The sequence below is a fragment of the Anastrepha ludens genome, chromosome 6 (genome assembly GCF_028408465.1).
Source record: "Anastrepha ludens isolate Willacy chromosome 6, idAnaLude1.1, whole genome shotgun sequence".
NCBI classification, from domain to species: Eukaryota; Metazoa; Arthropoda; class Insecta; order Diptera; family Tephritidae; genus Anastrepha; species Anastrepha ludens.
The window spans coordinates 23,024,890-23,046,100 of record NC_071502.1 but is presented as its reverse complement, the minus strand read 5'-3'; the positions used below and the strand labels follow the sequence as shown (position 1 = coordinate 23,046,100).

General features: G+C 41.6%; 2 protein-coding genes across 2 annotated transcripts; both read left to right on the top strand.

Annotated features, from left to right (window-relative positions):
• Nucleotides 1-1,134: 1,134 nt before the first annotated feature.
• LOC128865819 (uncharacterized) lies at nt 1,135-6,568 on the top strand. The gene is made up of 3 exons (XM_054106182.1): nt 1,135-1,378; nt 6,185-6,461; nt 6,505-6,568. The coding sequence occupies exons 1-3, from the start codon at nt 1,147-1,149 to the stop codon at nt 6,566-6,568; spliced, it is 573 nt and encodes a 190-aa protein (XP_053962157.1). The 5' UTR covers nt 1,135-1,146.
• Nucleotides 6,551-19,842, top strand: LOC128867398 (gustatory and pheromone receptor 32a-like). The gene is made up of 3 exons (XM_054108574.1): nt 6,551-7,056; nt 17,503-17,673; nt 19,597-19,842. Exons 1-3 carry the CDS (start codon nt 6,601-6,603, stop codon nt 19,681-19,683), a joined length of 714 nt encoding a protein of 237 aa, XP_053964549.1. The 5' UTR covers nt 6,551-6,600; the 3' UTR covers nt 19,684-19,842.
• The last annotated feature ends 1,369 nt before the right edge of the window (nt 19,843-21,211 follow it).

Below are 21,211 nucleotides of genomic sequence, written 5' to 3'. Positions count from 1 at the left end.
TTTATTCACAATTTTTTGAACTGTAGCAAAACTCCTTTCTATCAAACGACCGATTTCTCGCAATGATTTATGCTCCTTGTGATATATGATACTACAATCAGTTTTTTAAATCATCAGAAAGCTCTTTTCCTTTTGGTGCCATTACTAAAAATCTCGCAAAAATTAATACAAAACGTGCCTCCCTAATTTTTATACTCACTTTAATTATTTCCTTTTAATAGCTTTAACTTTTTTAATCAATACGTAAAAATAAATGGTATGCTAACTGAACAATCGTTTGCTGGAGACTAACTTTTGTGACATAAATTTCGTAGACATCAAAGACAAAGCAAAGCGTGGATAACGGTACCTAAAATTTACAGCTAAATTAAGGCGCATATGAAAGGTTATCCCAGTACCCAATTGCCATGTGTAAAATATTTTGATTACATATTAAGGAAAGCATTAGCTTCAAACAATTCCAAAAATCAGGCTCCTGTATACTTATTTATGTTACTAACTGTATGTAAATGTAATTTAATAATGAAGGCGGGTGATTCCATTAGATATTTAGTATAAAAGCTAGGTAAACAATGGAAAATACACACACAAATATGCAGAAAGACATATACATACATATATTTTGCAGAAATACCAAATACTTCAAGTGTTTAATAAACAAATTATGCAACTTTTTGCATTCTCTGAGGCTCATGGGGTTCGGCAACCAAACTTCAATAGTAATCTGATACCTTTTCTACACAAACGATTACAAAAAAGAAAGGAAAGGAAAAAAGGCATACCCTTTGTTATTACTAAATATGTGCTCACATCATTTCGAAAGTCATCCTGCGTATTTCTACCACCCTCAACTCGTCCATACAACCCTAACTACGCGCGTACCCATCAATGCAACGTTTATCTGTCCCCAACGCTTGGACTTTCAATGAAATTAATTGCAACTTCACGCTAGATTGTCTCCGATAAGGTCACCACTTTTCATATTACGGCTAGCCAATAAGTCAAATATTTTGCTTGGCTAGTTAAGTGCTGACGCTTCGCGTGGAAGGAACCGATGAGTAAACGCGGGCGCATAATTTTGCGTTCAACAAAGTCGAGTAGTTAGAAAATAAAAATACTTAAAAAATTTAATGTTCGCTCTTAAGAATGCCGGTTTTATCGTTAGTGTTGCACGCCTTACGCACTTATCTAACGGGCAATTTTCATAGTACTGAATTCGCCTACATCGCATATCCTTTCGGTCGCATATATAAACTACTGGGTTTCGCACCGATTCAACTGAGACGCGGTGACATTTTGCGTAATTGTGGAGGCGATCAGTTGCAGTGGGATAACAAAGCCTGGGCGTGGACGTGTTTTAATATCATTATTTATACAAGTAAATGGAAAAGTATATATGTAACGGGTGTTCCATTAAGAACGCTCATTTTCTAAATTTGCAAGAAAGTGCTGCGTTGCGTTGAGTTGAAAAGCGCTCATGTTTTTACTACATAAAGTATTATTGGGCACGACATCCTATAAGTGGCTGGCTACAGATGTAAATTTCGGAAGATAGTTTTGCCCTATCTATGCCTGGTTGTTTTTATAAATGAGGGGCTTAAGCTCCTGTTGAGATTAAGAATTGTTCTTCCTTCCAAAAAAAAAAAAAGGTTGTCTGTAAAGTTGGTTTACTGACGATAGTTGAACGTGACAACCTCATAAGAAAATATTGATGGAATGGTTGCAATTTTCAAAACAAAATTTTAATTTTATTTGTTTGATAGATATTTTGAATGGATATAGAGGAGGAGGTAAATGGAATTGCAATGGAATAGGTCAAGTTACATTTACACAAACGTGAAAAATGACGAAACATTTATCAAATTCATGAAAGATATCTTCAATTTCGATTGTGCATCAGACGTTAATAAGTCAACAACAATAAGAGGCATCATCATCGATTTGCCTTTTTCAAGACACTTTACACTCGAAACCCTCCCTTTCATTTCCTACTGACTCTATCATCGTCCTATTTTCAACAGAGAAATGGTTCATTACCATGCACACAGGAAGAAGGCATTTGCAAATACAAGTATGTGAATTTATATACAAATGCGCATATACATACATATACATACATATATACGCTCACTTAAGTAGGAGAGAGCAAGATGTCGAACGTTGCCTTTCGTTTGCTTTGTTTGCTTTGTCGTTCGTTCCGCGCTTTCGCTTGCAGTTCATTCAAGGTAACGGCAATGAGCAAGGTAACGGCAATGAGCAAGGTAACGACAAATGAGCAAGGTAACGACACATTTTTTCGTGCGTGCAGCCGGCTAAATCGAATTATAAGACGTTATCACATCAAAATCCCATGTCAACGATTCACATTCACCTTTCACTTCATTATTCGGTTATTGGTTATAAAAATTTACAGACTAAAGGCGCAAAATGACTTAAATACGAGGTGTGTTCAAAACATAAGGTGAATTTTAAAATTTCACGGACTACGTACACTCGACTTTAGATTATTACTTTCTTTTTATCAGGTCAATCCATAAGTTCGTGCGTATTTTACCCATAATTTCACTTTTGTACGATTTTTGCATACAAAAGATTATTCGCGGAATATAACGGAACTATTTATGTTTTCTTTGATATACCTATTGTGCATTGAACAAGTGATTTTAATCGCGGATAGAAGGACGTGTTGTTAAAAAATAAAATGGAATCTTCGAACGCGTGTAAGAGGCATATTTTGTATTTTTTTAATAAAAGTGGTAAAAGTGCATCAACTGCTGCTGCAGAAATAAACACTGTTCACGGAGAGGATACCGTGAGTGTAAGGACTGCGCAAAAGTGGTTTTCAAAATTCCGAAGTGGTAACTGCGACGTGGAGGATGCCCCGTGCGCTGGTCGTCCCGAAGTCTTTAACTCCGACGCCTTGCTCGAACTCGTGGAAGCTGCGCCAAATTTGACAATCGATATGATAGCTCAGAGGTTAAATTCATCGCATGGAACAGTTCACAGGCACCTAGTTCAGTTGGGAAAGGTTTCAAAGCTGGGGAAATGGGTTCCGCATAGACTTCCCGTCGCCAACCTTCAGCAGAAAGTGAATGTGTGTTCTCAGCTGCTGCAACGACTTGAAAATGAAAGTTTTTTGAACCGTATCATTATTGGTGATGAAAAATGGGTCCTTTACAAAAATCCTGTTCGCAAAACGCTAATGGTTAGATAAAGATGAAACATCAGAACCAACCCCTAGAGATGGCCTTCACCCCAAGAAGAGCATCCTGTCTATTTGGTGGGATATGGCCGGTATTGTTTATTATGCGCTTCTGGAACCAAACCAGACGGTAACTGCTGATTACTATTCCCATCAGCTATCAAGTCTGAATGAGCCACTTAACAAAAATCGGTCGTCTTTAGTGAATAGACGCTAAGTTTTGTTTCACCACGACAAAGCAAGACCTGATACCGCAAACATTAGGCAAGCTGAATGAGCTCGGATGGGAGCTAATGCCGTATCCACCATACTCTCCGGATATTGCACCTTGTGATTATCAAATATTCCGTGGACTTCAATCGCATATGAGTAACAAGAACTAAAAAGGGATATCGTAGCGTATTTTGGCTCCAAGGACAAAAAATTTGTTGAGCAGGGAATTAAAAAGTTGCCTAAACGTTGGGAAGACATTGCAAATAATGAAGGAAAATATATTATTGATTAATTTTAAAACCACCTTTAAAAAACTCACGAACTTATGAACTGACCTGATATGTTGGTACACTCGTCTCGATTTGTGCGTTCACGATTTTAGCAATATAGCATAATAGTTTGCTTGTGAGCGGCACAAATAAGGCGATTTTCTGCTATCGAAAAAAATGAATCAAAGAAGTTGCATCAAATTGGATGCAAAAAATGGAATTAAGTGCTCCCAAATACTTGAAATGTTAGCAGTGGCATACGGGGAGAGAAACTCTGAGTCGAAAAAATGTTTCCAAGTGTTACAAGCTTTTCACAGCAGGTCGAGAAGATGTGAATGACGACGCTCGCTCTGGACGCCCCAGTACATCAACAACCGTTGAAAATGTTGAGAAAATTGTTATCGAGAATTGTCGAATCCCCATCAGAGAAGCTGCTAAGGATGTCGACATATCGGTTGGCTTATGACATGGAATCTTTTCGGAAATTTACAAATTGCTGAATTTTGATCAAAAACAACGCCGCATGACCATCGCTTAGGAATTACATTGAATGACGTCAACGATGATACAGATTTACTTAATTTACGAATTTACTCGTATCGTTATGACATCGCAAACAAAGCCCAAACGTCCCAATGGAAGAGTCCAGCAGAGCCAAGACCAAAAAAAGCAAGCCACGTTCAATCAAATGTCAAGTTTGAGCTCAGTGTTTTCTTCGATTACCATGGCGTAGTGCATCAGAAGTTCTTACCAGAAGGTCGTAAGGAATACTACTTTGAAGCCGTTTGCGGCCTTGGTAGTCTAGCGTAAGTGTACTAGCCTGCCATTCCAGAGGTTGTGGGTTAGAATCCTACGTAAAGCACAGTCCTCGCACTTTTCCAAATTTACCTACTTTCCCTGTTTCAAAAAAAAAAAATCTCATTCCTCAAAAACTTGGCCTTTCCATCCTTACTTCCGCAAAACTGTCAGAGCAATATCTGCATTGTGGCTACTAAAATAAGAAAAAACAAAGAAAATGCACAGTTGCACATTCCATCAGTGGCGCCTGCAAGAGGAAAAGGGCAACCGCGGTAATAGCGCAGACACACGAAATTAAGCGAAGTCCTCTACCATCTGTGCGATCCTTCTGGCTGAAAAATGATTAATAATTGTAAAAGTTATCGCTGTTTGTGTTATCGCCCGTTTCTCCAGAAGTCCCTTGCGGTGATCATCACAAATCCTTGGAGATTCAACCAAAATCAGTCGGACAAGAGAAATTAGTTTTATTAATAGATAATCTTGTGCCTGATCGGAGTTTTTTTTCTAAGGTAATATTTTTCAGATTTTCGGAAAAAACCGACAATTTATTGTTAAAAAAAATCGATACTGTGAAAAAAATCCTTCGATCAGGCACGAGTTTTTTATGTTTTTTAAAAGTAGTATACATTTTACTGAAATCCACCAAGCGAGTTTCAAGTTACAGTGACCACCAGTTCAAAAAACATAGTTTTGTGGAAAACGCATTTCAAGTTTTGCTATCGGTTACCGGACCGCCCGAGCGCCCTTTGTTAATTGCTGAATAACTCGAAAAAATTTGTCGAATTCACTTCAAATTTTCACACAATATTTTTAAGATATTTTACTTAAAAAAAATGCAAAAAAAAAGTGCGTGTAGCCTAGTACACATAACAGAAGTGATACCTTCAAGGCAGACAAAGAAAGAGGGAGAGACCTGAGAGAGAATAAGAGAGAGAGTGAAAGAATATCTAAATAAATTCGCAACATTTGCAAAGAATAAAAATAGACAAAATTTACAAAAAACGGAGAAGGTTCGAACGGTGTAGGTAAATGCCGGGCACAAACCGTGGCGCACTACTCCGAGCGTTTATCACCCGCACAAATGCAGCGATTGCTGGACCGCAGCAAAGGCACAAATTACCGCAAGGCAATACCAATAAATCCGACGCCGTAATGGATATCACTTTATAGTACGCACAAGCACTAGCCAGGAAACGGAAATAAGCGCCAAACAGAAGACACCAAAAAAATTGGGATCAAAAAACGCCCCAAACAGTCGGTACCAAGGAAATGTAACGCCAAACAGTAGGCACCAAAAATATATTTCCTACAAGTTTGCACCAACAAACAAGCGCCAAAAAGTAGGCAGTGTTATTTCTCACTAGAAATTAGCAACCACAAGGAAGAACTCAGGAAAAATTGCCTAAAGAGTATGTAAGATATATATAAGGTATAGCTCTCTCTCTAGCCTTTTCCTCTACGTTGTATCTTTTTTTCTCTCTCGCGGAACGAAAATGCCCAAAACGTTGCATGGCCTTGAAATTTTACTCTCCATTCTCGCTCGTCCACCAACACCTAAGAAGTTTCACTTCAAAAATTCAATTTTTTGAGAATTATGACTACCCTTAACCCCTTAACTTTCACAGCAGCCTTCATGCAAATACGCATCGCATCTTTACTCTTTTGCTTTAATTTACATTTATATTTTTCTTTAAACTTTCAGCTGGTTTCTCCTTTGGCATCTACAATCTTTATACGAAATCCTACAACCGCGGCGATGGCATCGCAAATATAACCAGTTGGGCACAGCTTTTTACGCTCTTCATGCTCGGCCTTATGGCCTGGGTAAGCTCGTGGACGCACATGGACGAACAATGCCAACTGTATGCGCTCATCTGCAAAATTGATCAGCAACTTCGTAAAGTCGCCGAAATCGAATTCGACTACAAACTACTACGCAAACAACTGTTCTATCAATTGGGTGTAGAACTGCTAATCGCGTTCCTATTATCCATGGTGAATTGTTTAATCATACAACCGAAGGGGACCAGCTTCCTACCTGTCACAACCTGCTATTGGTTCATCTGCTTTGCGCCCATCTGTTTGATCGTCTTCAAGCAGTTTCAATTCTACAATCAAATGCACATTTTGAAATCGAAATTTCTACTTATCAACCACAAGTTGAGCAAATTCAAACGCAATGGCGAGTATAGAACGACAGGCAAGCGCGTGTTGACAGTACGCAAAATAAATTCAGTTTCTGAAATTCCACTGACGGCCATGCCAACTGGCGCATCGAATGCTGAGTTGATGGCAGAGGAGCCAACTGTGGAGATCTTGCAAAATTTGCTGATGATCTATTCCTGCATTAGTGATGGCATCGATTTGTTGCTACGCATCTTCTCATTGCATCTGCTCTGCATCACTGCCGTGTCGCTGGTTGTCATCACCGTGCAAAGTTACAATTTATTCATATTGATGAGCCACGCCTTGGTGCTGCCCACGCATCACGTGTCCTTCATTATCGCCTGGATTGTGGTGCAAGTCATGGCGATTGCAGTGAATGTGCGAATATGCAGCAGCACGTCAAGAACGGTAAGAAAGCTATGAGCAGATTTGAAAGCTGCAAACCGAATATTTTTTTTCACACCTCCTCCGCGCTGGTGGTAGGACTTCAAAATTTTCTATAATAACCTAACGCAATTAAAGTGTAAATTATAAAATTGAATGCAAATGCATACCAAAATAGGCCAAAAGTATGAAAATTGTGTCTTGTGCTGGAGCATTCGGGTATTACCTCGCTTACGCCGCATCTACAACTTCCACCAAATGTGATTTACAGTCTGTGTCAGAAAAGAGGGACGGCGATTATTCCTGAAGTATAAAAGATATATATTTAAAAAAATGTCACATGAAAGTATATACAAAACTACGAGTCGCAATTACTCAATAAGCCGCGTAGTCTTCATCGTTGTCGAGTATAGCCAGGCATCTTTTTCATGAGCCAGCTTTTTTGCGTAGCTCGTCGACAAAGAGGAACAGATTTTGCGAATTTGACACACGAGTTGCTTCAGGTCATGGACTGGCCTTCCGGCAAGATGCGTTTTCGTAGTTCCTCATACATTTTCAATGGGGTTGGCATCTGGGGACTGGGAAGGCCAGTCCAATACTGTAACGCCATTTTCTTATTTAATCTTTTGTCAATGTGTTTTTCTGAGAGCCATGGTTTTGATGATGTGGGACGGTAGGATATGTTCGCCTCCTTCAGTCGTCATTCGATGGTGTTGATACTCACATCTATTCACTTTTTAGCAAGAACTGATCGTGCTTGGCGTAGTCACAAAGAAGGGTCCCACTTAAAAAGTTGGACGTTGATTTTATCCTGGTTTTTTGTCGTCACTCGCTTCAAGCCGAGCTCGGAAAAGTCATCAGCCGTTGATTCCACATCACAACAAACTTTTTGATTTTTAAATTACTTTTGCAGCCGCGGCGTAAGATAATTTCGGCCCTTTCGAATGCGTGCATAAAAATACCGCCTCAAAATGCTTCGCGTACTTCTCACTCATTTTTGTTTGGTTGCGTTTAAGGAAAAGTTTCGAACAATACTAACCTGAGTTAGCACAGGCGTCGTAGCCCTTGAGTGGGACTATTATGTAGCAAAAAGCAAAACGAAATATATCTTCAGGTTACAAGAAGAAACCGGTTATTTTCTTCTGACTCAGACTGTAACATCCGTCAAACATTCAAATGTTTTAATTTTGTCTCGTTTCTTCGTGCGTGCGCCTGGCTGTGTTAACATATAATTTCCAAAATGACATCCAGTGAATCAGCTGTCAAAGGCGCGATAAAATAAAAATTGAGCTGTCAAACTACGAGTTGACAGTCAGTTGATGTTAAGACAGTGATGACAGGAGATCCGGTAAGACCAATTTGTTTTAACAGTGAAGTGCACCGTCGCCACCTACTGTTTCTGATTTAGCAGAGCTCTTTTAATATAACCAAGGTGTAGATATATACTTCCAAATGTTGGAGGACCCCCAGAAAGTAGAAGAAAGATTATTTCAATGGTTACTGACTCTATTCTCCTATATGCCGCCCCAGACGAGCGAGATGTTCAAAGGAGGTACTGCCAGCTAACAGACTTAGTGCGCTCAGAGTAACTTGTGCATACAGAAGAGTATCTGGTGATGCCATCTGCGTTATAGCGAGTAAAGTTTCCCTTGATATACGAGCAGAAGAGCTTGAGCGACTGTATCGCTCACATGGGCACAAACCAACATCTGACGATAAAATAACCGAGCGCGAACGTACGATAGCAAAGTGGTAAACCAGATGGGATCACTTCTCCAAAGGACGATGGACGTATAAGTTGATCCCCAAACTAGATGAATGGATAAGCAGAAAGCATGGCGAAACGGTTTACTATCTAACCCAAATCCTCAGCGGGCATGGTTGTTTTCTTGCGTACCTCCACCATTTTAATCTAGCAGATAATTCAACCTGCCATTCACCGGGGACCGTCACCACCTTCTTAAGCTCCCGTCCTGTGAATGCCGTAATCGAAGTCCAACCACCACCAGATGAAGAGCTCCAGCTCCCCCGTGAGACACGCGTAACACTGGCAGGATACAGTAGCAGGTTAAACCACTACTTATCCAGAATTGACGCCGACATACCAAACATACATATGTCCGGCATGTGAAGGCACCCCACACGACCCTAACCACCTTTTAACATGCCCTCTAAAATCTACTCATCTAACACCCCTCTCCCTCTGGACACAACCCGTCGAAGAAGCATGTTTCCTGGGCCTACCTTTAGATGAGCCAGACGAAGACGACCGGTGATATACCCTACACTGACGGGGCTTCTATTACTGTTAAAACAACAAACAGCCTGCTCAGAGTGCCACAGCGAAGATGAGAGTGCAGAACACGTAACTTTTTACGGCGCCAGATTTTATGAAGAACGCTTCGAGCTCGCAAAAGTTCTCGGCGTCGTCCCCACACCAGATAACCTTGTAACGCAAATGCTGAACCCAAAAGAGAAATGGGTAGCAGTAAAACAGTTTGCAGCAAAGATATTAATAAAACTACGAAACTTAGAATGGGAGCGCAAAGCGAAAGCAAGCAAGTGCGATCGATATAAAATACCCGACAGATGGCCAGATGCCTCGACCAAAGAAGCCCCTTTGAAACAGATCTCCTGTGGGAATGACTGTATTCACGAACAGACGACAAGCACGAACGCGTGAGGTAACGCCTCAAGACGAACCCAAACAAACGGCAAGTCGATATCGAGTAACGATATTGCAATTTTCCGATGCCCCATTGGTGACAAAGCAATGGATACCATCGAAAGCGTATAATCCCAATACGTAATTAAGAGAGGAACCTGGACGCAGGTAACTGGTGTGTCTAAAAGGCATAAACCCTGATGAAATTGCTATTTACCAGTCCCAGGGTGCAATCAGGCGAGAGGGGAGGTATGTTTCAGCGTTAATGGGAGCATGCCCCCATACCACTGGTGTGACGGCACCTTTGATGATGCTTCTGACATTTTCGATTTTAACCTCCTCTGCAAACAACAAAAAAAAAAGGTGTCGATATGGAGTTAGACCCATTCTGATTTATGGAGCTTTCGGTTGGTGGGAAGCGGTGCAGTCAGTCCTACTTAAAAAATCTCATAAAAGTCCAACGATTTGCTTGTGTAGGAATAACAGGTGTGCACCGATCGACGCCTCAGGTGGCGCTGGAAATGATATTAAATATTCCAGCCCTTGATATACTCGTATATTTTAAAGGGATAGCGGGCAAATCTGCTTCTAACACGCGCAGTCAAGCATCAGTTCTAGTATCTGTGGGACGCTTGGAATACGCGTTGAAAACAGACTTTCTGGCTTCCAGGAGATCTGCACAGAGACCATGAAATGCGAATACCTGGCAGGAACGATTGGCACACGAGAGTCTCAAAGGTGAAAAATGGCACTGGATCGCGAGTGTACTCATATTAGCCATCCTTAATTGGGAGTCTACCCAGACTAGTGCAGCGTCTTCCAAGCTGAGATCTGCGCTAAAGACAAATCAGCAAAAACGATAATACAGATGGACTTGCCTTCGGCAAACCTTAACTTTTTTGTTAATATTTAAGCAGAAATCAAAGCACAGGCCTCAGCGCGCATCAATTCAAGATGTATTAAAGAATGCAGCAGGTTGCCTTCGCTTATCCAACAACACAACACCACAGTTTGTTGGGGCCCATGCCACTCTGGAGTGGAGGGAAATGAAAGAGCGAATGAGATTGGAAGGAAAGCCTCTGAGCTTGAAGTTCAGCGATTGATAGAAGACATAAGCATTGCTCTAAACGAACTGTACAATGCGATTGACTTGAGTGTAATCGCGAAAACCAATAGAAGATGGTATCTGATTACTAACTGCTGAGTCTCCCAAGCGCTCTTGCAAAAACTTAATCTTATAAGGACAAAGTGTCTCTTTGACGTCAACAGATCAACTACCATCGTCCTTGAATTTGAATTTGAATTTGAAGAGGTCGAGCCAAGGAGCACCAGGAGATTTGGTGGCTCCTAAAACACTCAGGCTAAAAAGCCCATTGTATTTAAAGCTCTGGAAAGGGGGTAGATAGTTAAGGAGGGAGGGAGAAAAGTATCAGAGAAAGAGATAGGAAAGAATAGAGACAGAGATAGAGATAGTTAGTCCTGTGAGAATTTTCCAGATTCTTTGGCGAATCTGTAAATATCCTCCAGTTTTAGAGAACGAATATTACTCATTCCCATGACATCGGAACCCAATACCCGTAGTCGCGCTCTAGCAAAGGCAGGACACTCACAGAGAAAGTGCTCAGTGCTATCCGCCTCCTCCAAGCAGGACAGGCATACCGGGTCCTCGATGATTCCAATGGTGGTCATATGCTGACCCCATGGGTTGTGTCCTGTAATGATGCCGACCATCAACCGAATGTCTTTCCTTCTAAGTTTTAGTAGAAAGTTTGACAGTTTTCTGTTCGGACTTGTCACAAAACACTTTGCAGTTCTGCAGCGTTCTAGACCAGACCATCGCTCTTTATGTAGATTGCCTACATAATCGTTGATCCAGTTCTTGATTCCTGCGGGACTGATTCCGATTATTGGCTCTGGCCCCTGTGGGGGCACCGCTGATCCACGGTTGGCCAATTCGTCGCCAATTTCGTTTCCTTGAACACCGGAGTGTCCCGGAACCCATATAAGTACAAGCCTGTTTTGTCTTGCGACAGAATTAAGCTTCTTCTTACATTCTTGAACAATCTTCGAGGTTTGCTTCGCGTTCTCCAGGGCCTTCAATGCAGCCTGACTGTCACTGAAGACTCCAATCTGTTTCCCGCTCCATCTCCTCTCGATTATCCATTCGGCTACTTTTAGGATGGCAAAAACTTCTGTTTGAAAAACAGTTGCCATTCCCCCCATAGCATAGTGATACTTATTACTATCGTTTAAGTACCATCCGGCTCCAGACCCTATTTCAGTCTTGGACCCATCGGTAAAGAAAATATCCGTCAAACCTCCCTGCATGCATTCTGGATTGCTCCATTGCTCACGCAATGGAAATCTGACATCAAATTTCCTTCCGAACGAAACTGTGGGTATCAGGTCATCTTTAGGTGCCAAGAACAGTGGATACTGCTCCGACAGCAACTTAAAGATTTCTCTGTGTCCCGAAGTTCCATCTTCGTGCCAGAAACCATATTTATGGAGTCTACACATTGCTTTTATTGCTTCCTGTTGTATCTTAAGATCCAGGGGGAGCAGATTAAGCATAGCATTTAGGGCATCACCAGAGGTTGTACTCATGGCACCCGTGATGCATAAACATACACTTCTTTGCAGCCTGTATAGTTCCCGGATTGTGGACTTAACCATGCTCCGTCGCCACCAGACCACAGAAGCGTAAGTGATGATTGGTCTGATAAGTGCCGTGTATATCCATAGGACCACAGCAGGTTTCAGACCCCAAGTTTTGCCAAAGGCTCTACGGCATTGCTGAAAAATCTTCAATGCACGATTCACCTTCAGTGAAACGTGTGTCTCCCAGGTCAGCTTCTTATCCAAGATTACTCCTAGATATTTAACTTCGTTGGAAAGACCAAGTGTCACACCTTTCAGTGTTGGAAGACTGAGTCCATCCAATTTCCGTTTTCTCGTAAACAAGACTATGGTTGTTTTGTTCGGATTAACGGAAAGACCTTGTCTCATGCACCAATCATCGATTTTGTCAAGGATACTCTGCACTTTCGTGCAAAGCCTCCTTAAGGATTTATCCGATGTTAGCGCACAGACGTCGTCCGCATATGCTTGGACGTGAAAGCCGAGTTCCTGCATCTCCGCTAATAGGGAGTCTACGACGAAGCACCACAGCAGCGGAGAAAGAACACCCCCTTGGGGACATCCTTGCTTGGCCCTGACTGTGATTCGCTCGTCGTCGCTTCCACCAGCGGTTAACAGCCTCTCAGAGAGCATGGAGTAAATCCATTTTATAATGGCTTGATTAACTCCGTGTCGTTCGGCAGAAGAACATATCGAGCCGAAAGTGGCATTATCAAAAGCCCACTCAATGTCCACGAACACGCCCATTGTGTATTCGTCAGCTTCCAGCCCAGCTTCAATCTTGCTAACAAGATCGTGTAAGGCTGATTCACATGATTTTCCACTCTGGTAAGCGTGTTGATTTCTACTGAGTGGACTTCTCGGCAATACCCCCACTCGAATATGTTTCTCCACCACTCGTTCCAGACTTTTCAACATGAACGATGTCAAACTGATTGGTCTGAAACTTTTTGCTAGGGAATAGTCATCTTTTCCTGGTTTTGGAATAAATACTACTCTTACGCGTCGCCATTGGGATGGTATATAACCAAATGCAAGACAGGCTGTGAAGATCCTTTTCAGGGCCTCAATCAGCCTGTCTCCTCCTTTTTTAAGCATTACTGGATATATTCCGTCAGGTCCAGGGGACTTAAAGTTGTCAAAGGAAGATAAGGAAAACCTTATCGATTCCCTTGTCACTATCCGACTAGCAATATACCAGCTGTACCTAGAGGTTCCACCGTTGCCACCGTCATTGTTCATGCCACTCTCAGCTTCAGAGAGAGTTCTACTACCCGGAAAATGGGTTTCGAGTAGAGCATTAAACGTTTCCGATTTGGAAATGGTGTATGAACCATCAGGTTTTCGAATGGAATCCAGCCTTACTGAGCGGTCTAAATGAAGGACCTTACAAAGTCTCGCTGTTTCCCTCATTTCTTCGACGTTACTGCAGAAATTTCTATAGGATTCAAGTTTGGCTTGCCGTACTTTTTTCTTATATTCTCTCTGTGTAAGTCGATGATTGGCCCAGTCCTCTTCTGTTTTGGTCTTCAAGGCCTTATTAAGAAGTTTCCTGGACCGTACACGAAGCTTCGACAGTTCAGGGTTCCACCAAGGAACCGCTTTCCCCTGTCTGCTTTGCCTGAGTGGACACAGTTCCTCAAAGCAGTTGATTAAAGTACCTTCTAATTTCTTAGTAGCATCTTCAATCATTTCTGCTGATTTGAGTTTTTTCAGGTTTGGTAATCGCTCTGTTACAAGCTCACCATACCTGTCCCAGTCCACATTTCGAGGATTCCTACCGGAAGGTATTGATATTGTGTCAATTCCCAGTCGGAATTCGATAAGACGATGATCAGAGAGAGAGTCCTCTTCCAAAACTCGCCATCGGTTGATTTGATTTCCAACTGACCTATTGGTAAGTGTTAAATCAATCACCTCTTGTCTCCTTCTGGTCACAAAAGTTGGTTTGTTACCAGTGTTTTGGATGACCAAATCGGATGACAGGATAAAATCCAGTAACTTGAGACCTCTGGGGTTGCATTTGCTGCTTCCCCACACAATGTTCTGTGAATTTGCGTCACAGCCCACTATTAGCCCCAGATTATTGGATTCTGCGTACTTGACCACTTCTCTTAGCTCCCTCGAAGGAGGTGGCTGTACAGAGTCATAGGGTAGGTAGGCCGAAACTATGATAGCTTCGACACTGTTCCCACTTTTCCAGTACTTTATTTTTGCAGCAACGATATCTCCAGAGCATAGCTCTTTTAGCATCGTGTGTTCGATCAACCTCGGCATGATAATACATGCTCGCGGTCTCACATTCCCTTCACAATGAAGTATTTGTCCCCACGACATAGCACTTAGACCACAGATACGCTTGTGACATACCCATGGTTCTTGTAATATATAAGTATTATGTGTGGGGTTGTTTGCAGTTTTGCATGCCTACGGCACAAGAGAGCCGTAGACGCTTTGCTATGCTGCAGATTAATCTGTGTAAATATTACTTCAGTCATGAGACTGAGTATATTTACGCTTTGTCCTCCACCTTATCCTGGACGCGGAACTGGATCCGCCCCAGATGTAGGTGAGGACGGCAACCGTACTTCGACTTAAGCACCTTGAGGGACCCAAGATCGATACCCAGTACCAGGTGGGAACCCGCCTCCGAAGTGGTAGCGGATTTCTGCCTGGTGCACGAGTATACTCTCCAGAGAGTCGTGTCAAGATCCTTATTCTGAACACGGATGCGTTTGAGGAGTTCTGCTGAATTACAGGAAGGACCCGGAATCCAGACACTCGCTCGTACCAGCCTTTCTTTGCTACTCTCAACAAGAATAAACTTGCTGTTTTCGCAGGCTGGAATCTTTGCTATAACTTTTTCTAGCCATTCTCGGGAAAAAGCATTGGAACAGTGCACCTTTACGATGCCGTCTACCACGCTTTTCCCCTCGAACGTCGGCGCGTCTTTCGACTCACCGATAGCCTTCCAAAGATAGCTGTCAAGATAGTCTTGTTGCCCTTTGGACAGTAGACCATCTTGTTTGTCGGTATGTATCTCCACCGTCATTGCCTTTGCTGCCATTCTCGCGAATGATTCGCCAGACGTTGACGGAAGAGTGTCATTCGACATTTGAGGTCCCTTAGCCTCTGCCTTGTCAGGCAAAGGTTTGTCTGCCTTGGATTGGGTCGAGGATGCAGGCATTTCCGAATTCCGTCTCTCGACTTTCCTCTTCTTTGCCTTTCTCCTCTTCCCGGTCGTTGGCACAGACCCCGTTTCGTTTCCGGAAGAGCGCAGCGCTACAGAGGAATCCTCTGTTCTGCCACGCTTTCCCGTTTCCGTTACAGGTGTCGAAGTTGACGGAGCTTGAGTCCTTGCCTTAGCTAGTGCTTCGGCTTGCCTCGCCTTCTGTCTCCTTCGTTTGATCTGCCTTGCGGTTAGACCAACACCTGCGTTCGAATCTCCAATAACTTCGGTCTTTTTACCGGTACTTACCTGATTCGCACCAGGTTTAACCGTTGTCGAAGACTTACTCGGTACCAGAGATCCGTCTGAGTCTACTGAGAGATTGTCCGCCATCTCCACATCCTCCACAACTTGTTCAGTTGCTTCAGATCGTTTCGACGGCGGTGTATCACTCACACTCACTCGGCTCTCCATTGGCATAGCCAATGTGCCATGTTTCACCACTAGTAGTTCGCTTCCTCCGGAACCCTGGGTGTCAGTTCTGGTCATAGGGGAGTGTGGGGTTCGGGCCTGCACATCCGATGCCCGAGCCGTCGATTGCTCGACGGGAGGATTTCCCAGAAGTGGGTTACCTCGTGCAGAAAGATCCTTGTTTAGCCTCCACATTGTAAGAAAATGCATTTTATACCTCCTGCCAGGTTGTCGGTACGGTACTCTCCACATAGTACTTGGGTGGCCACCAATTCCGCCGTTCCGCGGTTGAGTGGATACCCAATTCCTATATGGAGCTGCCCTCTTAGTTCGTGGTAAGTTAATCTCCATAGAATGGGGTTAACTCGCCACTTAAGCCTCATCCCCGCGGCAAGGAGACCGACATGACAAGGACCATCGTCCTTACAGGTGGTTTAACGGGTCACTGCACCATTGGCGCCTTAGCCAATAGAATGAGTGTCTCTCACAATGATTTCTGCAGGAGTTGAAGAAGAGATGAAGAAGAAATTGAGTCGGTACAACACCTTCTCTGTGAATGTCCTGCACTACAAAAAAGCCGTGCCAAATATCTTATATATATATAAATGGCGCGTGCACCCTTTTTGTGTGTTTGGCCGAGCTCCTCCTCCTATTTGTGGTGTGCGTCTTGATGTTGTTCCACAAATGGAGGGACCTACAGTTTCAAGCCGACTCCGAGAGGCAGATATTTTTATGAGGAGCTTTTTCATGGCAGAGATACACTCGGAGGTTTGCCATTGACTGCCGAGGGGCGACCGCTATTAGAAAAATGTTTTTCTTAATTTTTGGTGTTTCACCGAGATTCGAACCAACATTTTCTCTGTGAATTCCGAATGGTAGTCACGCACCAATCCATTCGGCTACGGCGACCGCCAAATATCTTGGCGATTATTTTTTTTAAGACGTGGAAAATTTGCCAAATGTCGCACTGGAGGGACTGCTTACAGTTATAAAAAGATCTATGAGGTTTAACGCTTGCCGTGCTTTAACGAGTCTGACTCGTGATGAAAATTTTGGCCCAAACATGAATCTGTATGCCACCAGAGTTAGTCACGAGTCTCATAATTGCTTTTACATCATCTCACGCATCAGTCTGATCTGTTTACTATGCGTTGACACAGAACACTTGCGTCCGAGTTTCGCCACCGAGTGTCTTGTCTTAAACAAGCAACCTGGCTAACCTAATCTAACCTAACCTAACCCACAGATCAATGTTTCCTTGTTTGGTAGAGAAGGACAATTTTATGTCTACATTTCTTATGCTTCCTAAAAATAGCAAGTCCCAACAAGCCCGCAATAAAGGTACGAAAAAAAAAAATAAAAAAATGTTTGACTAATTTTTTCGACCGTTTACCAAATTTAGGTAGTAGCATTAAGAACACAATTTTTTGTTGGTCCATTCTACTACAACTTTCGCAGCATTTCCCAAAAACAACCGGTTTTACATTTCTTATGATTGCATCGACTTTAAAAATATATTTCCTAGATGGACGCCACTGTTTCGCTGCTGCATAAATTACGATTTTGCTCAAACGAGGCGCCAAATGCCTGTGTCTTCTATCAAATTCTGCAACTTTTCTCCATGGAAGTTTTGCAAAGGAAACGCAACTTTAATGCCGCTGGCTTCTTCGACATGGACTATAAGCTGATCACATCGGTGAGTCTGAATACATTTGTTTACAATATTTAATGAATTTCAAATTACTCTTTCAAAAGAAATTTATTTTTCAAGTGCATACCAAAAGTAAATGGAACTTTTTAAAAAAATATGTATTTATAATTGCAGAGTCCGTCACAAGAAGTGTGACCAATTAAAAAGGCCATAAATTTAGTTTGGAAAATCACTTTTATTCAATTCAAAGTAAAAAAGATGTGAAAATAATACAAAATTAAGAATCGATTTACTTTTGCTCGGTATTACCACCTTTTGCCTTGACCATGGCTTTGAGACGCTCCAGGATCGTATCGCAAGCTGTCCGAATGTGACTTGTAGGTATTTTGGCCCACTCGCGGACAATGGCTTTTGTCAACGCCTATAGACTGGTGAATCTTTTAGTTCGGACTTTGCTCTCCAAAATCGCCTAAAGTGAATAATCCATCGAATCCACGCCTGGTGAATTTGAGAACTATTGTGTGAACGTTATGAAGCCATTTACGTTACGTTTTTAAGCCATTTTTTGATAATTCGAGCTTTGTGAGACGGTGCGGAGTGTTGTTGTAACGTCCATGTTCTGCCACCAAAATGTTTATCTGTCCACGGCTTCGACCTCCAGAATACTTTCCCGATAATATCATATGATCGATGGTTTCCTTTATCCAGTACATCGGACCGACACCATACAACTAAAAGCAAGCCCAAATTAAAATATTTCACCCTCCATGTTTAATAGTTTTGGACGGTTTTTTCGTATTATATGTACTCTGAATTAGCTGGTCGTCTCATGTATTGACAAGATCCTCTTGCAGCGAAAATCACCTTTTTGGATTTATCTATCCACAAAATATTTATCCATTTCGCGGTGGGCCAATCGAAGTGCTCATTTGCAAGCTTTAGGCTTTGCGCCACATGCCTTTTTAGTTAGTACAGACACTTTTCTTGGGCTATGAGCTGCCAAGTGCTGTTCCCGTCTACGAATAGTTTCCACGCTTGCCTCCAGCTGCAGTGCACTTTTAACTTTAGTAGCAGGTGCAAAAGGATTATCCGTTGAATACCTAACCACAATCCTAATAAGTTAAGCAGTCAGTGGGGTTTATATTTTAATGCGTAACAAATCATTGTCGGTGACCAACTCACAACTTCTTTGTAAGTTTTCCCTTTCGAAATTAGTTTTCTGATAAAACCGCACTGTTCGGCGGTGCGGTGCTTTTCTTGTGCCTTAGCTGAAAAATTTTCATTCAGGTTTTTACAAAATTATATGGAAATACATAAAAAAATTCAGTACTTAGCTGTTTGTAAATTTTGGAGAGAAATACATATTTGATATTAATGTTTTGTTTTTGGCAGCTCACTCCTTGTCAAGGCGCATGCATTGAAGGTGGTGGCACTAGACCAACAACAAGGTTCTGTGCATTTGATTGTCAAAGCGAAGTATTGAGAAACTAGAAAACATATAATGAATTCGCCTTGTTTCATTCTGAGCTGACAGCCACATGGCCACGGCGAAAGAAAAAAAAAACAATTCAGCTGATTTACCAACACCACCTTTAATAGATTCGCCTTCCTCCTTAAATACTGAGTGTAGCCAGTGCACCTTCCAAAATTTCAGCCATTACTAATGGGAAGGGAGCTGAGACCAATAGGACCAAGTCATTGTCATATGCTACCGCTTTTACCCCATTTGTCAATACACTTGAAAATAAATGAAACTAAGACACCAAGTTCTAACGTATACAGTTACAATGGCATTTTTTATTGAATTCCCTCTATACAGCAGTATCTTAAGACCATAAATAATAATAAAAATATTAAGCTGTGTGCGGTGCTAGAAGTCCTATTATTTTGACTGCAACTGTATATTGTGTTTTGATCTATAGAACCTAATCATTTTCTTTTTATATATATTTTTCTTATATTTTTCAGATATTCGCATCGGTTACCACATATCTGGTGATAATAATTCAGTTCCATCTAACCAACATTCCGGATTGCCATTTTAAAAATCATTAAATGTATTGGAGTATGAACGAAAAGATATTTGTTTGTTTTTGAAATCGAAATTTGTTAAGCATGCGAAAAATGGTAAATTTATTTATAATTATAGATGATTTTAATGAATAGAAAAGCGTGCAATTAGACACATTGTCGAATGAATTGTTAAGTATTACTCTAGAGACACGTCCACATAAATGTATCAATAAACAACTGAACGACATCCTTTCATCGTATCATACAATCACTCCTATCTTTTTCATGCATTCGTTTTGATGGCTGTTGAAGTACGCGTACGTTCGACCAGTACATTTAGTTGAGTAGAGTAGCTGGCAACATAAGCACTCAATTAACTAATATAACGGCGTTGCATATTTGTAGGCGCGAACCACACAGTAGCGATACCAGTCCCGCTAAGTCGGTGTTGTTTAAATATCGAAATTTCCGGCAGTGGTGGATATGAAGCGCTTGGTATACATAGGTATATATTAATTTTTCTTAGTGAAAGAGTAGAAAAGAAAAAGTAGAAAACAAATCTGACTTGAGCTCTTTTTGTAAAATAATAAAAATTAATTTAAGTTACCTTTTTATTAGTAACTCATCTCACATTTTCGCTTAAACTTTACTCCATAAATTTTACTGTAACATTCAGTTTATTTTTTAATGTTACACTTTCGAGTGTATTTCTGCCCTGGAAAAGCTTTTCATAAAGTACCTTTTTCCGTTCGGAGTAGACATAGAAATATAGGCCCCTCCATTTGTGGCACAACAATAAGACGATTTCTACAAATCGAAGGAACAGCTCAGCCAAACACCCATAAATATGACATTTTGTTCGCATCCGAATTTTTGTCTTTGTTTCAAGTTTCTTGTATGTTAGTTTTATATATTAGCTGTTGCCATATGTGGCAAACATCTTTCAAGTCTGAGCGATCTAATGCAGGCCTCTCTTAACAAACTGTCTTGGCTCTAAATAGCGGTTTGGATGTAAACCCTCAGAAAACAGAATTAGTGCTGTTTTCGTGGAAATAAAAAAGTTCTACAATTTGAGATGACAACGTTGAATGGTGTTAGGCTAGAAGAAGGAGATAATGCCAAATATTGTACAATAATTCTTGCCAAGAAATTAAATTAGGAGACATAGTAAGGGAAATTATTGTAGTTATATTTTTATTCAAAATTAGTAGCGGCAGTCTAATCACCTACCTGCCAGAAAGCAAAAATAGATTAACGAAAGCAACGCAAGATTGAGTCTTGTCGAGGGCCCTATGCTCTCGAGTGGAGTGAACAAGAAAACAAAAAATTTATTCAAAAAGGCCATAGGCACCTAAGTCCTAAGTCTTTCTCCGAAGAATATTCACTCGCTGTATAGGACCTATTCTCCTCTACGGGATTATAGTCTTGTGGACGGCGTTCGACAAGACTACGATTAGAAACAGGCTTCTCAAGGTTCAATGTATGGCGCCTATATGTATCAGCGACGCTCTTAAAACCACACCTTCTGATGCTCTGAATATGCTTTTCTTCTCACCTCGCCTAGATTTAG